This window comes from Microtus ochrogaster, chromosome 22, assembly GCF_000317375.1.
Source record: "Microtus ochrogaster isolate Prairie Vole_2 chromosome 22, MicOch1.0, whole genome shotgun sequence".
NCBI classification, from domain to species: Eukaryota; Metazoa; Chordata; class Mammalia; order Rodentia; family Cricetidae; genus Microtus; species Microtus ochrogaster.
The window spans coordinates 6,264,141-6,277,753 of record NC_022023.1 but is presented as its reverse complement, the minus strand read 5'-3'; the positions used below and the strand labels follow the sequence as shown (position 1 = coordinate 6,277,753).

Below are 13,613 nucleotides of genomic sequence, written 5' to 3'. Positions count from 1 at the left end.
ACTTTAGCAAGCTGACTATTTGGTTACCTTTTCCTATATCAAAAAAATTTGCCTTTTGCCGAAGTCTCGCAAACTCATGCAGCTGCTCACACTGATCTACAGACCTTGTCAGTTTCCTAGGGTCTCAGTTATCAACAGCTAAAAACTTTTCGACTATAAATCATGGTAATTTAGAACCATGTGATTTTGTTATTTATTTACTTATTTATTTTTGGAAATAGGGTCTATTATGCAGCCCTGGCTGACCCGAATCTCCTTGTGTAGACGAAGCTGGACTCAAACTCACTGCAATCCACTTGCATCTGTCACCCTAGTGCTGGGATCAAAGGCATGCGCCACTACACCTGGCAGAACCATATAATTTTAAGATTGTTTTACGGATAGCTTTTTAATAAATAGCCCTTGGTTAGCTCGGAACTTGCAACGTAGACCAGGATAATCTAGAGATTGAGGCGATCAGGTGATATTCCTGTTGCTGCCTCTCCGGTGTTGGAAATTCTGGCATGCATCATGCACTGCAAGGTGTTTTTTACTTAAGCTTAAATATGCAATTTAAAATAACGCTTTACTTAAGCCACTACTGGCACCAACCGGCTGATTATAATCATTCATTGTAACTAATAGTCATTAGTAGAAATATCTGCCCAGAATTTAGGCCTGTCCGGAGGCACTGAGTCGTACCGTTTTGAAATCCTCCCCAGAGCTTTGAGAACCGGTGGAAGGCTACCTGGTTCAGCAAACAAGAACGGAGAAGAGGAGGGGCCTGGAGGCCGGCTCCCCCATCCCAGCGCGAGAATACGCCTCGGCGCATGCGCACCTCCTGGAGGGTCCCTTCCATCTGCCAGATGGGGGTGCCGGCAGGAAACCTCCTATAGGTTTTGAATTCCTGCCTTCAAGAAAGAGCCGAGGTTGGGAGGAGTCCCGTGAACCGCACTGCCAGGTCGTCCTCCAGACTCAGCACAGGGACCTTAGGCACAGACGCCCCAGACGAGGGGGGGAACCCCTCGTCCCTCCCCCCTCCCTCTGGGACAGTGGTGGTCTGCTCCGGGCCACAGACTTTCGCTCGTTTGCAGCTGGTCGGAGATCGAAGGATCGAGCCAATTGCGGAGCAAACGTCTTGGCCGGGAAGGGGGTGAGGGAGCAGCCCTTTGAGTTCCGCCTCCTCCCTAGGCGCTGGCGGGGCAGGGGGACGTGGGGAAGCCTGCCCTCTGAGCCCGCCGACCCCGACGCCTCCGGGCCAAGTGCCGAGAGGACGGCGGGAAGAGCGCCCGTCGGGAGCCGGGGACGGGAAGGCGCCGGACAGCCGTGCAGGAGGGCGGGCGCGCGCGCGCGCCCCTTTTTCAGCAGTGTGGCGGGGTCGCACGCACGCCCGCCTCGGCGGCTGGGCGCGATTTGCGACAGTGGGGGGAGCGGCGGCGGCGGTGGCGGCGCCGGCGGCAGCTTTGCGGCAGGCTCCGGCCGGGCTTGCTTGACGGCGGTGTGGCGGAGGCCCCGCCCGAGGCGGCAGGAACCTGGAGGGAGGCGGAGGAATATGTCCGAGAGGGAAGTGTCGACAGCGCCGGCGGGAACAGACATGCCTGCTGCCAAGAAGCAGAAGTTGAGCAGCGACGAGAACAGCAACCCAGACCTCTCGGGAGACGAGAATGTGAGTGCAGCCCTGGCTGTCCCGGGACCGTGGAGTTGCAAGTTTCAGGATCTTTGGAAACTGGACGCGCGGGGCGGTCGGGCGAGCGAGCGGGCGGTCGGGAGGGAGGGCGGCCGTGGGGGCAGGGAAAGGTGTCACCCCACGCTCAGGAAAACGCGGGCGTGCGGGGAAATCCAACTTGTCCGAGGGATTCGAATTGTACGGGGCTACGGCGTCCGTTAGCAAGCGGAAAGTTGGCAAAGGAGCGGATTAAGGGTCCCGAGTTCGGCGAGGTCTGCTCCGATCATCCTTGCGGGGAGGAGGAGTGAGTTTGCGCCTTTGGGGGACTTGCCGGGGACTGGGAATCTGAGATTGTCCAAGTTTCAGAGACATGCTCCGGGTAAGAGATTGTGTTTCCCGAGGAAAGTTGGTGGAAGGTCTTCCAAAGGGAGGGACTGCGTCACTCCGTAGAGCCAGCCCTGCGGGATCTGGATGGGAAGGAGAGCTCTTTGGCTCCGGTGTGCTTGACTGGGCTTCTGCACGCTCCTTTCCGTGCCGGTGGGGCGTCTGCGAAGGTCGTGGAGGGGGAACCAACCTTTGATTACGGCAAGGGAGGGGGCAATTTGAAAGTTTTTTTTTTACTTAATGTAAAGAGATTGGAAGATTTTTTTTTTCCAGGCGATTGTGGTAAAGACCGGTGTATTTGAGCGAGTATGAAGATTAAGCGAAGTCATACTGCTTAGAGAAATGCTGCCCCGTAAAAAGTGCTTATACAAGTTATGAAAAGTCCTGTACACGTGTTCAAATCATTAATTACTTAGATTATGATTGTGTAGTATAGGTTAGGCTTTGGCTTTTTCATATGCTTAATTACCCAGGATTTAATGAAAATGTCAATTTGTTTAGGAGGAGGAAATTGGCAGGGGGAAAATTCAGAGAAAGCGCATTTTCTTTTTACAGACTCTTAAGGGGAATGTATACATTTTTTTATGCTTTCTAAAACTACCCATAACCAAATGATTGATAGGAACGAGATTGAGCTTTTGGTATGGGGTCGTCTCCGAAAAAAATTTAGTCTTTTTTTTGAGTCAGAATTTCCCTAGGTAGCACAGGCTGCCCTCAAACCTGTTATCTTCTGATATCTTCAGTACCCAGAATTCATTCGTGCACCACCACGCCCTGCAGAATACTATAGGTACACAGAGAAAGTATAGAAGGTGAGCAAACAAATCAAGAATAAAACTTTAGGATCTATTTAATAAATCTATTTAATAAATTCTTTAGAATGCTGGAAACATAAAGCGTTCTTGTAAAGCGCATGCCGGCCGTATAGGAGGCCCCAGGTTCAGTCCTCAGCAAAAGGTGTGCTTCCCTGTGTTGTATTTGGTTTTATTTTATTTTTTTAAATATTTATTTATTTATTATGTATACAATATTTTGTCTGTGTGTATGCCTGCATGCCAGAAGAGGGCACCAGACCTCATTACAGATGGTTGTGAGCCACCATGTGGTTGCCAGGAATTGAACTCAGGACGTTTGGAAGGGCAGGCAATGCTCTTAACCACTGAGCCTTCTCTCCAGCCCTGGTTTTATTTTTTTAATTAAATTTCTAGTTTTTGAAACGGGGTCTCACCTTGCACTTTTGGTGGGCCTGGAAGTCCACTGTGTCCAGGTTGGCTTTGAACTCCTAGAGATCCATTTGCCCCTGCGAACTAAGTGCTGGAATCAAGACCTGAACCACCATAAGTTGCTCCCCATTTAGATGGAGTAATATATGTATTATTTGGCATAGTAAATGTCTTGTTTTGCTGGAACCATTGGTAGAAGTGATAGACTGATTTTTTTTTTAAAGATCTGCAACAATTGTAATAGGGGATGAAACCTCAAAATCCAAAATCAGAACTTTTTGCATATAAGAACAATTGACAGGTGAGGAGCAACAGATAAAAAGTGATTTTTTTTTTATTTTATCTTTTTAATCAGGTTCTTGTTATGTCCATGCTGGCTGGTTTCCTTGTGCAGTTACTTCCCAATTGCTGGGGAAACACATGCCTAGCCAAAATTGATTTCAATTTGGGAATTAACTTGTCACATTTTAAATTTCCATAGAAACTAATTGTACATTTACATTAAATCGCAATTCAAATATTTATTAAGCACCTACTTTGTTGGGAGTACTTCCTTTTTTGGGTGTTTTTGCTTGTTTTCGTTAGAGTCTCACAGGCTCACCTCAAACTAATGGCTAGTCTCCTGCCTCAGCATTCCGAGTACTAGGATTATAGGTGTGAGACACTATGCCTAGCTTCTGCTCTTTTTTCTGGTGTTAGATAATAAATATGTTCTAGAATAGTGTATTTCTTAAAAGGCATTTCGCTTTGGACCAATGTGAAGTTTGAAAAACCTTAAGAACTAATGTTTTTAAACGAATTAGTGATTTTTTTAAAAAGTACCTCTTGACACTTCAACTTATTTTTAACCTTTTGTACTATAAAGCAGTAACTTAGACCACAAAGGCTGTGTCGACTTCCTGGCTTCAACCTAATAGCTATTAGACACACTGTGACCAAGGGTTCCTCTGGAATGGTTTAGGGACTACTGACTGCCCCAGGGCAATAGATGGAAATCTTCGTATTCCAGAGAAGACTTGAGTGTGGGTTCTGAAGTGCAGATGAGTTGGAAGAGTTTCCAGTTTTTCCCCCGAGCCATGTCCTCGTCCTGCACAGATGACTGTGTACAAAGTTCACATGTGTGGGGTAGTGGTCAGACTGTGAGGCGAAGGCCTTTACACATGGTGTGGACCACGAGGGACTTCTTTAAACATCCTTAAAATTCTGAGTGGTTTGTGTTATAAATAAGCGTTAACACTCCTGCCGTGCTGACCGTGTGGCGTCTACACTGGCTTCCACTTGAGCTGTAGTCAAATTGTGAAGATGTGTAGACCAGTCGGATTTATTGAATTTATACTCTTACTGTATGTTAGTGAGGTACTGAATCCTAGCAACTCTTCACCAGCAAGAGGACAGTTTTACTGAATAAGATTTCCTTGCCTGATTAGTGGCTTTCCACAGAGCTGTGTAAGGCCAACGGTGACTTAATTGTATTAGTGTCGCTGGCACAGGCCAGCGTCTTATTTAAAGCTAAATTCCTCATTTGCTGTCTTTCTGAGCACTCTGTTGTTGCGTTCGCTGCAGGGTAAAGTATCCACCAGTGTCCTAATGCGTAACTGGCTTCTACTTCCTAAATCTCCAGCTGCAGCCAGGGGGCCATGTTCCATCTTTTGCACGCTTTTAAGTTGGTCATTATCTTTTAAATACCTTGCACGTTTCTCCCTGCCTGATGAATTTGTTCCTGGTTTTACTGCACACAGGATGATGCTGTCAGTATCGAGAGTGGCACAAACACAGAACGCCCCGACACACCTACAAATACACCCAATGCACCCGGAAGGAAAAGCTGGGGAAAGGGAAAATGGAAGTCGAAGAAATGCAAATATTCTTTCAAGTGTGTGAACAGCCTCAAGGTATGTACAGGAAGCGATTTAATGTAAATGTACTTCTGGCTTCAGATTGGCCATTGCCATGGCATTTAATGGACTGGGACCCTGTGTGCCCCCCACCCCCAGTTTTGCTCGGTGCGACTTCTCCTTTAGGCTTAAAATAATCTAAAAATGACAGCCTTTGAAAGGCTTGTTTGTTTACATCGAATGTGGTAATTACTTGTAGTCATTTGAAATTTATTTATTCTGCTTACCTTTAAATCTATAGTACTGAGTTGCAGGCTGTTGTTGCTTTATCTGTTGATCCCATATTAAACATAGCTGAGTGAGCTGTTAACTTCAACATGCCTGCACTGTCACAGTTGTAAAACATTTTCAGCATTTGCTTGGAATTGTCTTATAGGAAAACAGTGTGACGTGTTAAAAGCTTTTGGGTTTGGGGGCCAGCCAGATGGCTCGGTGGGTGAAGGTGTTTGCTAAGCCTGAGTGGTGGAATGAGTCATTCTCAGACTGCCGGCTGTGTGGCTAGTGGGCCGCCCTAGGTGTCATGGGGAAGCAAACCACGAGAAGAGGTGAGAGCGGAAACCCAGTGCAGATTGACATCATCAGCCTGGGTCAGACCCCAGGGAGTCTAGACCAGGAGGTTTAGCGTAGGCCTTTTTGTTTGTTTCTTTTTGAATCAGGGTTTCTCTGTGTAGTGTTGGAGCCTGTCCTGGAACTCGCTCAGTAGACCGGTATTGTAGGTATATTTAAACACAATAGAATAAATACCATGTGTTCCAGGTGCACAGTAGCCCTTAAGGTGTGACTACACGGTGGCTCTTTCATAAAGTACACGTGACCATGAGAGAGGGTTCTGTAGCTAAAAGGCCAAGAATCTAGTGTGGTCAGCAGCCGTAAGTACTTGTGACATCCAAGGATGGGTAATGGCTAGGGAGGAAAGAGTCTGGGGTGATCATTCTGGGGAATTAGGGTGAAGTCTGTCTCTTCAGATAGCAAAATGGTCACCAGGTTGTTTAAAAAGCTCCACTCAGCTTTCTGAACGAATTGCAGGTATTTGATTTTAACCCCTGTGTGACTAACATTCCTGGTTCTCTTAGTGCTTCTCTGAGGACAAGGCCCCTTGGATAAAGGGGCACCGGCTCAAGTCTGGCTACTTCCTGTGGGCATGGGGCGATATGGGAGAAGGGAGAGCTGAGAGTTGGGCTCATGCTTTCACGTGACCTTGGAAGTCAGTGTTGGGCACAGAGATTGCAGTAAAGCCCTAAGTCCAAAATGCAACTTGGAGAACAAAAGTCCCTCTGGTGTGCTTATCTCCTCTGCATTTTAAGCCTGGATTTAATCAAGCGCTAAAACAAAGAATCTGAGACATAGTTCTTTCCCTCTCTAAGTCCTTACTTTCAAATAGTTCAGGGGATGATACTTTCCTAGGATCCAAATCCAAGTGGAGTTTTTTTATTTATGTCATTGTTTTTTGAGGCAGAGTTTCTCTGTGTAGCCCTGGCAGTCCTGAAACTGTAGACCAACCAGGCTGGCCTCCAACTCAGAGATTCACCTGCCTCTGCCTCTGCCTCCTGAGTGCTGGGGATAAAGGTGTGTGCCACACTGCCTGGTACAAATCCAAGGTTATTTAAAGATTGCTCAAGAGAACTTAAATTTTTATGTGTAGGACTAATAAAGTGGTGGCTGGGATGGAGTGTGATGTGCCCCACTTCAAGGAAAAAGTCAATTCTAATCAAATCCAGAGCCATTTGTTAGTTTGTTATATGAGAGAAATAACTGTCCTCTGGGCTCAAGGGCTTAAAATGTATCTACCAAATGTTCTCAATTTATTACAGTTCAGAAAGATGGTTGGCTTTGAGAAAACAAGAAGACTTCAGTGTTCCCAGGATAGATATCTGCTTCCTAGCGTGTGGTGTAAATCTTTGTTAGAAAACATTCGCATGGTTTAAGATGCGGGCGCTTGCGTGGTGTCTTCATTTTAATGTCCGAAGCAGCTTGTGTCTCAGTCAGTGTTCTCTTGCTGTGAAGAGACACCATGACAGTGACTCCTTGTTAAAAAAGCATTTCATGGGACTTGCTTACAGTTTCAGAGGTTCAGCCCATTATGGTAATGACTGGAAGCATGGTGGCCAGCAGGCAGACTGGTGCTGGAGAGGTTGCTGAGAGTTCTACACCTGGATCCACAGGGAGGGCCCCCTCCAGTGTCACATTGCCTCCAACAAAGCCACAGCTCCTAATCCTTTAAATAGTGCTCCTCCCCAAGCTGTCGAATATACAGCCCCGTGGGCCCGTTCTTGTGAGGGGGCTGAAATTGGGGAAGGAAAAGAAGGGAAGGTTAACGTCAGTTTGCTAGTGTTTTCAGAAATCTGTAGAGTTCTCCTGTTTCCTGGTTTTGTAGGAGGATCATAACCAGCCGTTGTTTGGGGTTCAGTTTAACTGGCACAGTAAGGAAGGGGATCCTCTGGTGTTCGCGACTGTGGGAAGCAACAGGGTAAGTGTCAAGGGGGCGGGTTGGCTGTTGGGGTTATTTTGTATCTGTTACAATTACAGTGTTGAAGTGGAATGACTTTAGAACAAATTCTGAATAGCTGGAGCACCAGTATCATTCTTTTGTGTAAGAGTGAAGCTTTTGAGAAATGGTCAGGTTTAAAACTAGAAAACACATTTTTATTGGCATTTGTTATGAAGCAGGCTTTATAGTTTCATTTATAAATATTTTGAATATCTGAAAGAATTGATTGCTATTTATCATTCAAATATGAAAGAAATATGTATACTTTTAAAGTCTCATTTTCTGTGTGTTAGTAGGCTGCCTGCATGTTGGTCTGTGCACCAGGCGCATGCAGCGCTCATGGAGGCCAGAGGGCATCAGAGCCTCTGGAACTGGAGGTGCAGAGGGTCTCTAGCAGCCACGTGGGTGCTGGGAACAGACCCCTCTGGAAGAGTAAATACCATCTCACTAAGCCGGCTCTCCATTCCCCAGAACCCTGTCATTTTTTTTTTAAAGTTGTGATTAATTGTTCTATAAGGAAAGCATAAATCCAGTGGATTTAAGTAATAATCTTAAAAGTGTTAATTATACATAGTCGTTAAAAATTGTACATATTTATGGGGCATCAGGTGGTGTTTTGGTACATGTATATGTTATGTGGTGTTCTTTAATCATTGTTTTATGGTACTAAAGATGTCTTGTTACAAAGCTAATTAAAGGAGGATAAACCATAGTTATTTTAAAATTTTCAACTTTGCTCACTTTGAAAAAGTTGTGTTTATATGGATGAAATGTATATTTAAATATTTGGTAATAGCAACTACTATTACCTGGCTGTTAGGTAAGCTTACAGAGCTGCTTCAAGCAGTTTCTGTAATGTCACTAAGTTGTAATTGCAACTAGAATGTTTATCTGAGATGACACTCATATCTTTGTTTCTCTAGGTGACCTTATATGAGTGCCATTCGCAAGGGGAAATCCGGTTATTGCAGTCCTATGTAGACGCTGATGTATCCTTTTCTTACTGTCTTTGTATCTCAGGTTTAAGACATTTGTTTTGATAAGTACTCTAAAACTTAAAAAAGTTCCCTAAAGGTACTGTCCCATCTTTAGCTAGGAGTATTGTCATTGTTACCCAAGGGGATCAATCCTCGAATCCTGTTCACCTGATCTTCAGTTTGTCACGAGGTAGATGGGATTGTGGGTGCAAGATGGGTGGAGCTGAGCGTTAGAAATCCATGGTAGAAATGGTTAGCAGGGACCAGCTAAGCCTGGAGTTACAATTTCAGTATGGTTGTAATACTTGGCTGTTGTCTAAGGTTTTCTGTCCCACCTGGTCCCCCAGCCGTTTAGTCCCAAGAAATCACACAGAGGTCTACATTAGTTATAAACTGATTGACCTGGTTGCTCAGACTTCTTACTATATTAGGCAATTATTCTTATCTGTGTTAGCCCTGTGGCTCAGTACCTTATTCAGCGAGGCAGTCACATCTTGCCGCTTCTGTGGCTGGGTAATGCCTGCCGACCAAGCTTTCCTCTTCCCAGAATTCTTCTGCTCTTGTCAACCTGCCTCTACTTCCTGCCTGGTTGTCCCATCTCTATGTTCTGGTAGGTGTAGCTCTGCAGGTAGAAAAGAGAAGTATGTTAGCATGACGCTCAAGGAAGGCGTTCATTTGGATTTTAGACCTAAAAGCACCGCCACTGAAGTTAACTTATTTATTTTTGAGCATAGGACTTTACTGAGTAGCCTTAGTTGGCCTTTAAATTTAAGAAAATCATCTAGTTTCTGTCTCTTGAGTTCTGGGACACCTGGCTATCACTGCAAATTTTCTGTGACAAAAAATGAACGCTTAAATATCCAAAGCTTTAGCAGTTTGAAAGGTTCCTGTCATTGTAAACGTTAACATTTATTTTTCAAGATAAATTCTATTTCTTAACTCTGGCATTTCTTAGGCAGATGAAAACTTTTATACTTGTGCGTGGACGTACGATAGCAACACCAGCCACCCTCTGCTCGCTGTTGCTGGCTCTAGAGGCATAATAAGGATAATTAACCCCATAACCATGCAGTGTATAAAGGTACGTCTTCTGGGCAGACTGTAGATTTGTTGCTTTTGAATACTCATAGTTTACAACGAATACCTCATTTGATTTGTTATTTTCTCTCTTTCTGTGTTTATTCACTTTGGGTGTGTGATGCAGGTGTATATGTTCGTGTGGACGTGGACAGTCAGAGGTGTCAATTCCCATCTTCCAGATGCTTTCCTTTCCGGCATGCCAGCCCCACCTTGATACTAAGCCATCTTGCTAGTTCCATTTCTTTCTTTAGAGCAGTCCTTTGAAGCCTCTGTGACAATTAGATGATATAAATTAAGGAATACCTAGGAAAGTGTTCATACTCAGTATTTTGTTTTGTGTTTTTTTTTTTTAAATTCCTCTTCCCTTACTTTGAATGTCTTTTTTTATTTTACCTCCCCACCGAAGTCTCCCCTCCTCTCCTCCCAGTCCTGTTCCTACCCCACCCCATTCCCAGTTACCCCTCCTTCATTTCCGTTCAGAAACGGGCAGGCTTCCCATGGGTACCCACACAACATGGCATATCAAGTTACAGTAGGGCTAAGCACCTCAGCTTGGCAGTAGTGGCACACACCTTTAATCCCAGCACTAGGGATCTCGGAGTTCGAGGCCAGCCTGGTCTACGAGAGCTAGTTCCAGGACAAGCACCAAAGCTACAGACAAACCCTGTCTCAAAAAGCCAAATCAAAAAAAGTAAACACCTCCCCTCGTCTGAAGGCTGGGCAGGGCAGTCCAGATGAGGAGTAGGTTCGGGTCCTGAAATCCGGCAAAGGAGACAGCCCTGCTTCCACGGTTAGGACTCCCAAGAAGACCAAGCTACACAACTGTCATCTATTCAGAGGGCCTACACCATTCCCTTGCAGGCCCCTGGTTGTTGTTTGAGCTGCTCTGAGCTCCTGTGAGCCCAAGTTAGTTGATTCTGTGGATTTTCTTGTGATTGCTTTAGGTGCCTTTAACTGAAAAGTAACTGTTGGAAGGAGCCACTTGTTCATTCCCTACTGCTCAGCCCCGAAATAATCACACAGAAACTATTAATTAAATCACTGCTTGGCCCATTATCTCTAGTTTTTTATTGGCTAATTCTTACATATTAATTTAACCCATTTCTGTTAATCTGTATATCACCACATGACTGTAGCTTATTAAGTAAAGAAGCTCCCAGCATCTGTGTATGGCAGCGACTCTTCTCTCTGACTCCACCCTTCTTTCTCCCAGCATACACTCTAGCTTTTCCCGCCGAGTTCTGTTCTTCCCTGCCATAGGCTCAAAGCAGTTCTTTATTCATTAACCAATAAAAGCAACACAGAGACAAAAGGACCTACCACACCAAGTAACCACTTTTTTCAAGGGACCCAAGAGTTGTGGGCTCCAGGACACTCTTCCAGGGACAGGCTGGTAAAGACATTGAGCTGATGAGAAGGCACACTGTGGATGCTGCTGTCTCTCACCTGGGGCTCGTTGGTATCCTGGAGGCGATCTTAAACAGTGCTGCTAGCTGAGTGGTGACCGATTGGTCCCATTTTCCTTTCTGTCAAGTTTTTGGGTGATTTTAGTGTGTCCAAGGGTGAGAAGAACTTAGGTGACATTTTCTGTTTGGGAGGCAGAGGGAAGCTTTGCTGGACATTGAATGTCAAGGATCAACAAAAATACCTCTCTTCGGGGTAGCGATGTGGGGATTTGGAAATATAGTAAAGAATATGAAGATGTGAATGAAAATCATAAAACGGAGAAACAAATAGTATCAGGAGGGAGTTCCATTGAGTACTGAAATTTGCCTGCATTTAAGCTGTGTTTAATTTCCAACTGCTTAAAATACCCCTGACCCCAAAAGGTAGGAATAAGACAAACTACATTAACATGATACATAGGAAAGAAACAAACCAACTGAAGGTCGTGGGCTACATCCACAGTTAAACATTCTGTTGCTAGAACAAAACAAGTCACTCTCACATCCTAGACCAAAACATTCTGTAGGCAAACCACTCCCTGGGTGGAATCCTAAGTTATCTCCATAACAGAACCGGAACTTAGTTGGATCCTTAGACTCTTGTTAGAGGTAGGAAGACTCTACTTATCTGTTCCTGGAGCACAAGGTCTGGCTATTAGCCACACCTGTTGACAATAACCTTAAGAGAGCAGAACTCTCAAAACTACACAGGCAAGACCTTGTTGGAGGTGAAGCACAATCACCTTGAAGGAACTGGGGTAAGTTCCAACTCTCTGACCTTAAAGTGGAAACAGGCTCACATTTTCGGGTCTCCACCACTGAACCTTGGTCTTTGAGTCTGCTAGGCTAGTGGTCCACCACTGAGCTGTCCCTCCAGCCTTTTGTTTCTCTTAGGTTTATGAAAGAGAATTTATTGATTCTTGAGATGTGAAACGAAATGTTTTCAATTTATTGTAGCACTATGTTGGCCATGGCAATGCTATCAATGAGCTGAAATTCCACCCACGAGACCCAAATCTTCTGCTGTCAGTAAGTAAAGGTAAGCTTACAGAAACCAATGTTTCCTTAGTTCAGATTGTTTTGGAATAATTGTTTTAAAGAGACAGATTGTGTTGTAAGGGAAAATAATCAAAATTAAAAGAGAAAAAAAGTTTTAGTAGAAAAAAATAGCCTAGACTATAAACCAAGACATAGAAACTTCACTTACTATATTGTGATTGTTCTAGAACCTTATCCTCACCTGAAGAGTTACATTGATTTATCAGTATTGAATGACATATCACCATGTTAGGATTTTCAAAAGGTGTTTTTTTTTTTTTTTTTGTTTCGTTTTTGGTTTTTCAAGATAGGTTTCTCTGTGTTGCCCTAGCTGTCCAGGAGTTTATACTCTGTAGACCAGGCTGGCCTCGAACTGCCTTTCTCTGCTTTTGGAGTGCTGGGATTGAAGGCGTATGCCACCACTGTTTGTTTGAGATAGGGTTTCTAGGTAGGCAGGCAGGTAGACAGACAGGCAGATAGACAGATAGACAGACAGACGGGCGGGCGGACAGACGGACGAATGGATGGATGCATGGATGGATGGATGCATGGATGGATGGATGGACGCATGGATGGATGGATGCATGCATGCATGGATGCATGCATGGATGGATGGATGCATGCATGCATGCCAGGCAGCCAGCCCAGGTTGCCTTTGAGCTCAAGGCAGTCAGTCCTCTTGCTTCACACCCTCTCAGTGCTGAGATGATAGGTTAGGGGAGGAGGATTTTTGCTGTTGGGCACACGAGGTGTGCCCTGAGCACATCCTCAGTGTCTGCTGTAATTTCCATTTAATTTGTTTGTTTGTTTTTGAGGCAGTCTTAATTTAACATCACCATGTCTCTATTTCATTCTGAGTGGTATATTTTAAGTTGGTATATGTCTTTATCATGCCTAGTCTAAATTTCCATAACTTTTACATATTAAGGCCATACTAAAACTTTGCAGTGATGGGTGATAAACTTTTATTTTAACTTTCTGTGTTATAATAGATCATGCTTTACGATTATGGAATATCCAAACGGACACACTTGTGGCAATATTCGGAGGTGTGGAAGGACACAGAGACGAAGTTCTGAGTGCTGTAAGTTGAAGCTGGGCTATGTGATGCGAATACTGAACCTTTTCCCCCCGCAGATGCACGGCTGTGCCTGCTTCATGCAGCCTGCCAGGCCGTCACCCTGCACATGGAAGGATAGAGCAGGCTGAGCCACTGTTTGTTCAGTTTCATAAAAATGACTCGGGTTTTATACAGTACCATGATCATTGTGGACATTTTTGTCAGTTTGGTGTTGGTTTTGGAGACAGGGTCTGAAATGGATTGTTCACTGTACCCTACACCAGGCGAAAGCCCGGGCTGCAGTTAGGGCTGTGGTCTGAAATGCAGTGTTCACTGTGTCGGGGGCTGTGGTCTGAAATGCAGTGTTCACTGTGTCGT

At 44.8% G+C, this 13,613-nt stretch overlaps 1 protein-coding gene across 2 annotated transcripts in view; it reads left to right on the top strand.

The window, feature by feature from the left end:
* Positions 1–1,084: 1,084 nt before the first annotated feature.
* The window catches only part of Eed (embryonic ectoderm development), a 22,099-nt gene continuing 9,570 nt past the window's right edge, over positions 1,085–13,613 (top strand). Inside the window, exons 1-7 of one of the 2 annotated variants that reach the window (XM_005357564.3) lie at positions 1,085–1,645; positions 4,992–5,144; positions 7,522–7,614; positions 8,559–8,624; positions 9,568–9,693; positions 12,095–12,176; positions 13,168–13,259. In XM_005357564.3, the coding sequence (XP_005357621.1) occupies positions 1,532–1,645; positions 4,992–5,144; positions 7,522–7,614; positions 8,559–8,624; positions 9,568–9,693; positions 12,095–12,176; positions 13,168–13,259 (726 nt within the window). In that variant the 5' untranslated portion in view covers positions 1,085–1,531. The remainder of the gene's footprint in view (positions 1,646–4,991; positions 5,145–7,521; positions 7,615–8,558; positions 8,625–9,567; positions 9,694–12,094; positions 12,177–13,167; positions 13,260–13,613) is intronic. The other variant, XM_013350180.2, reaches the window with a different exon arrangement.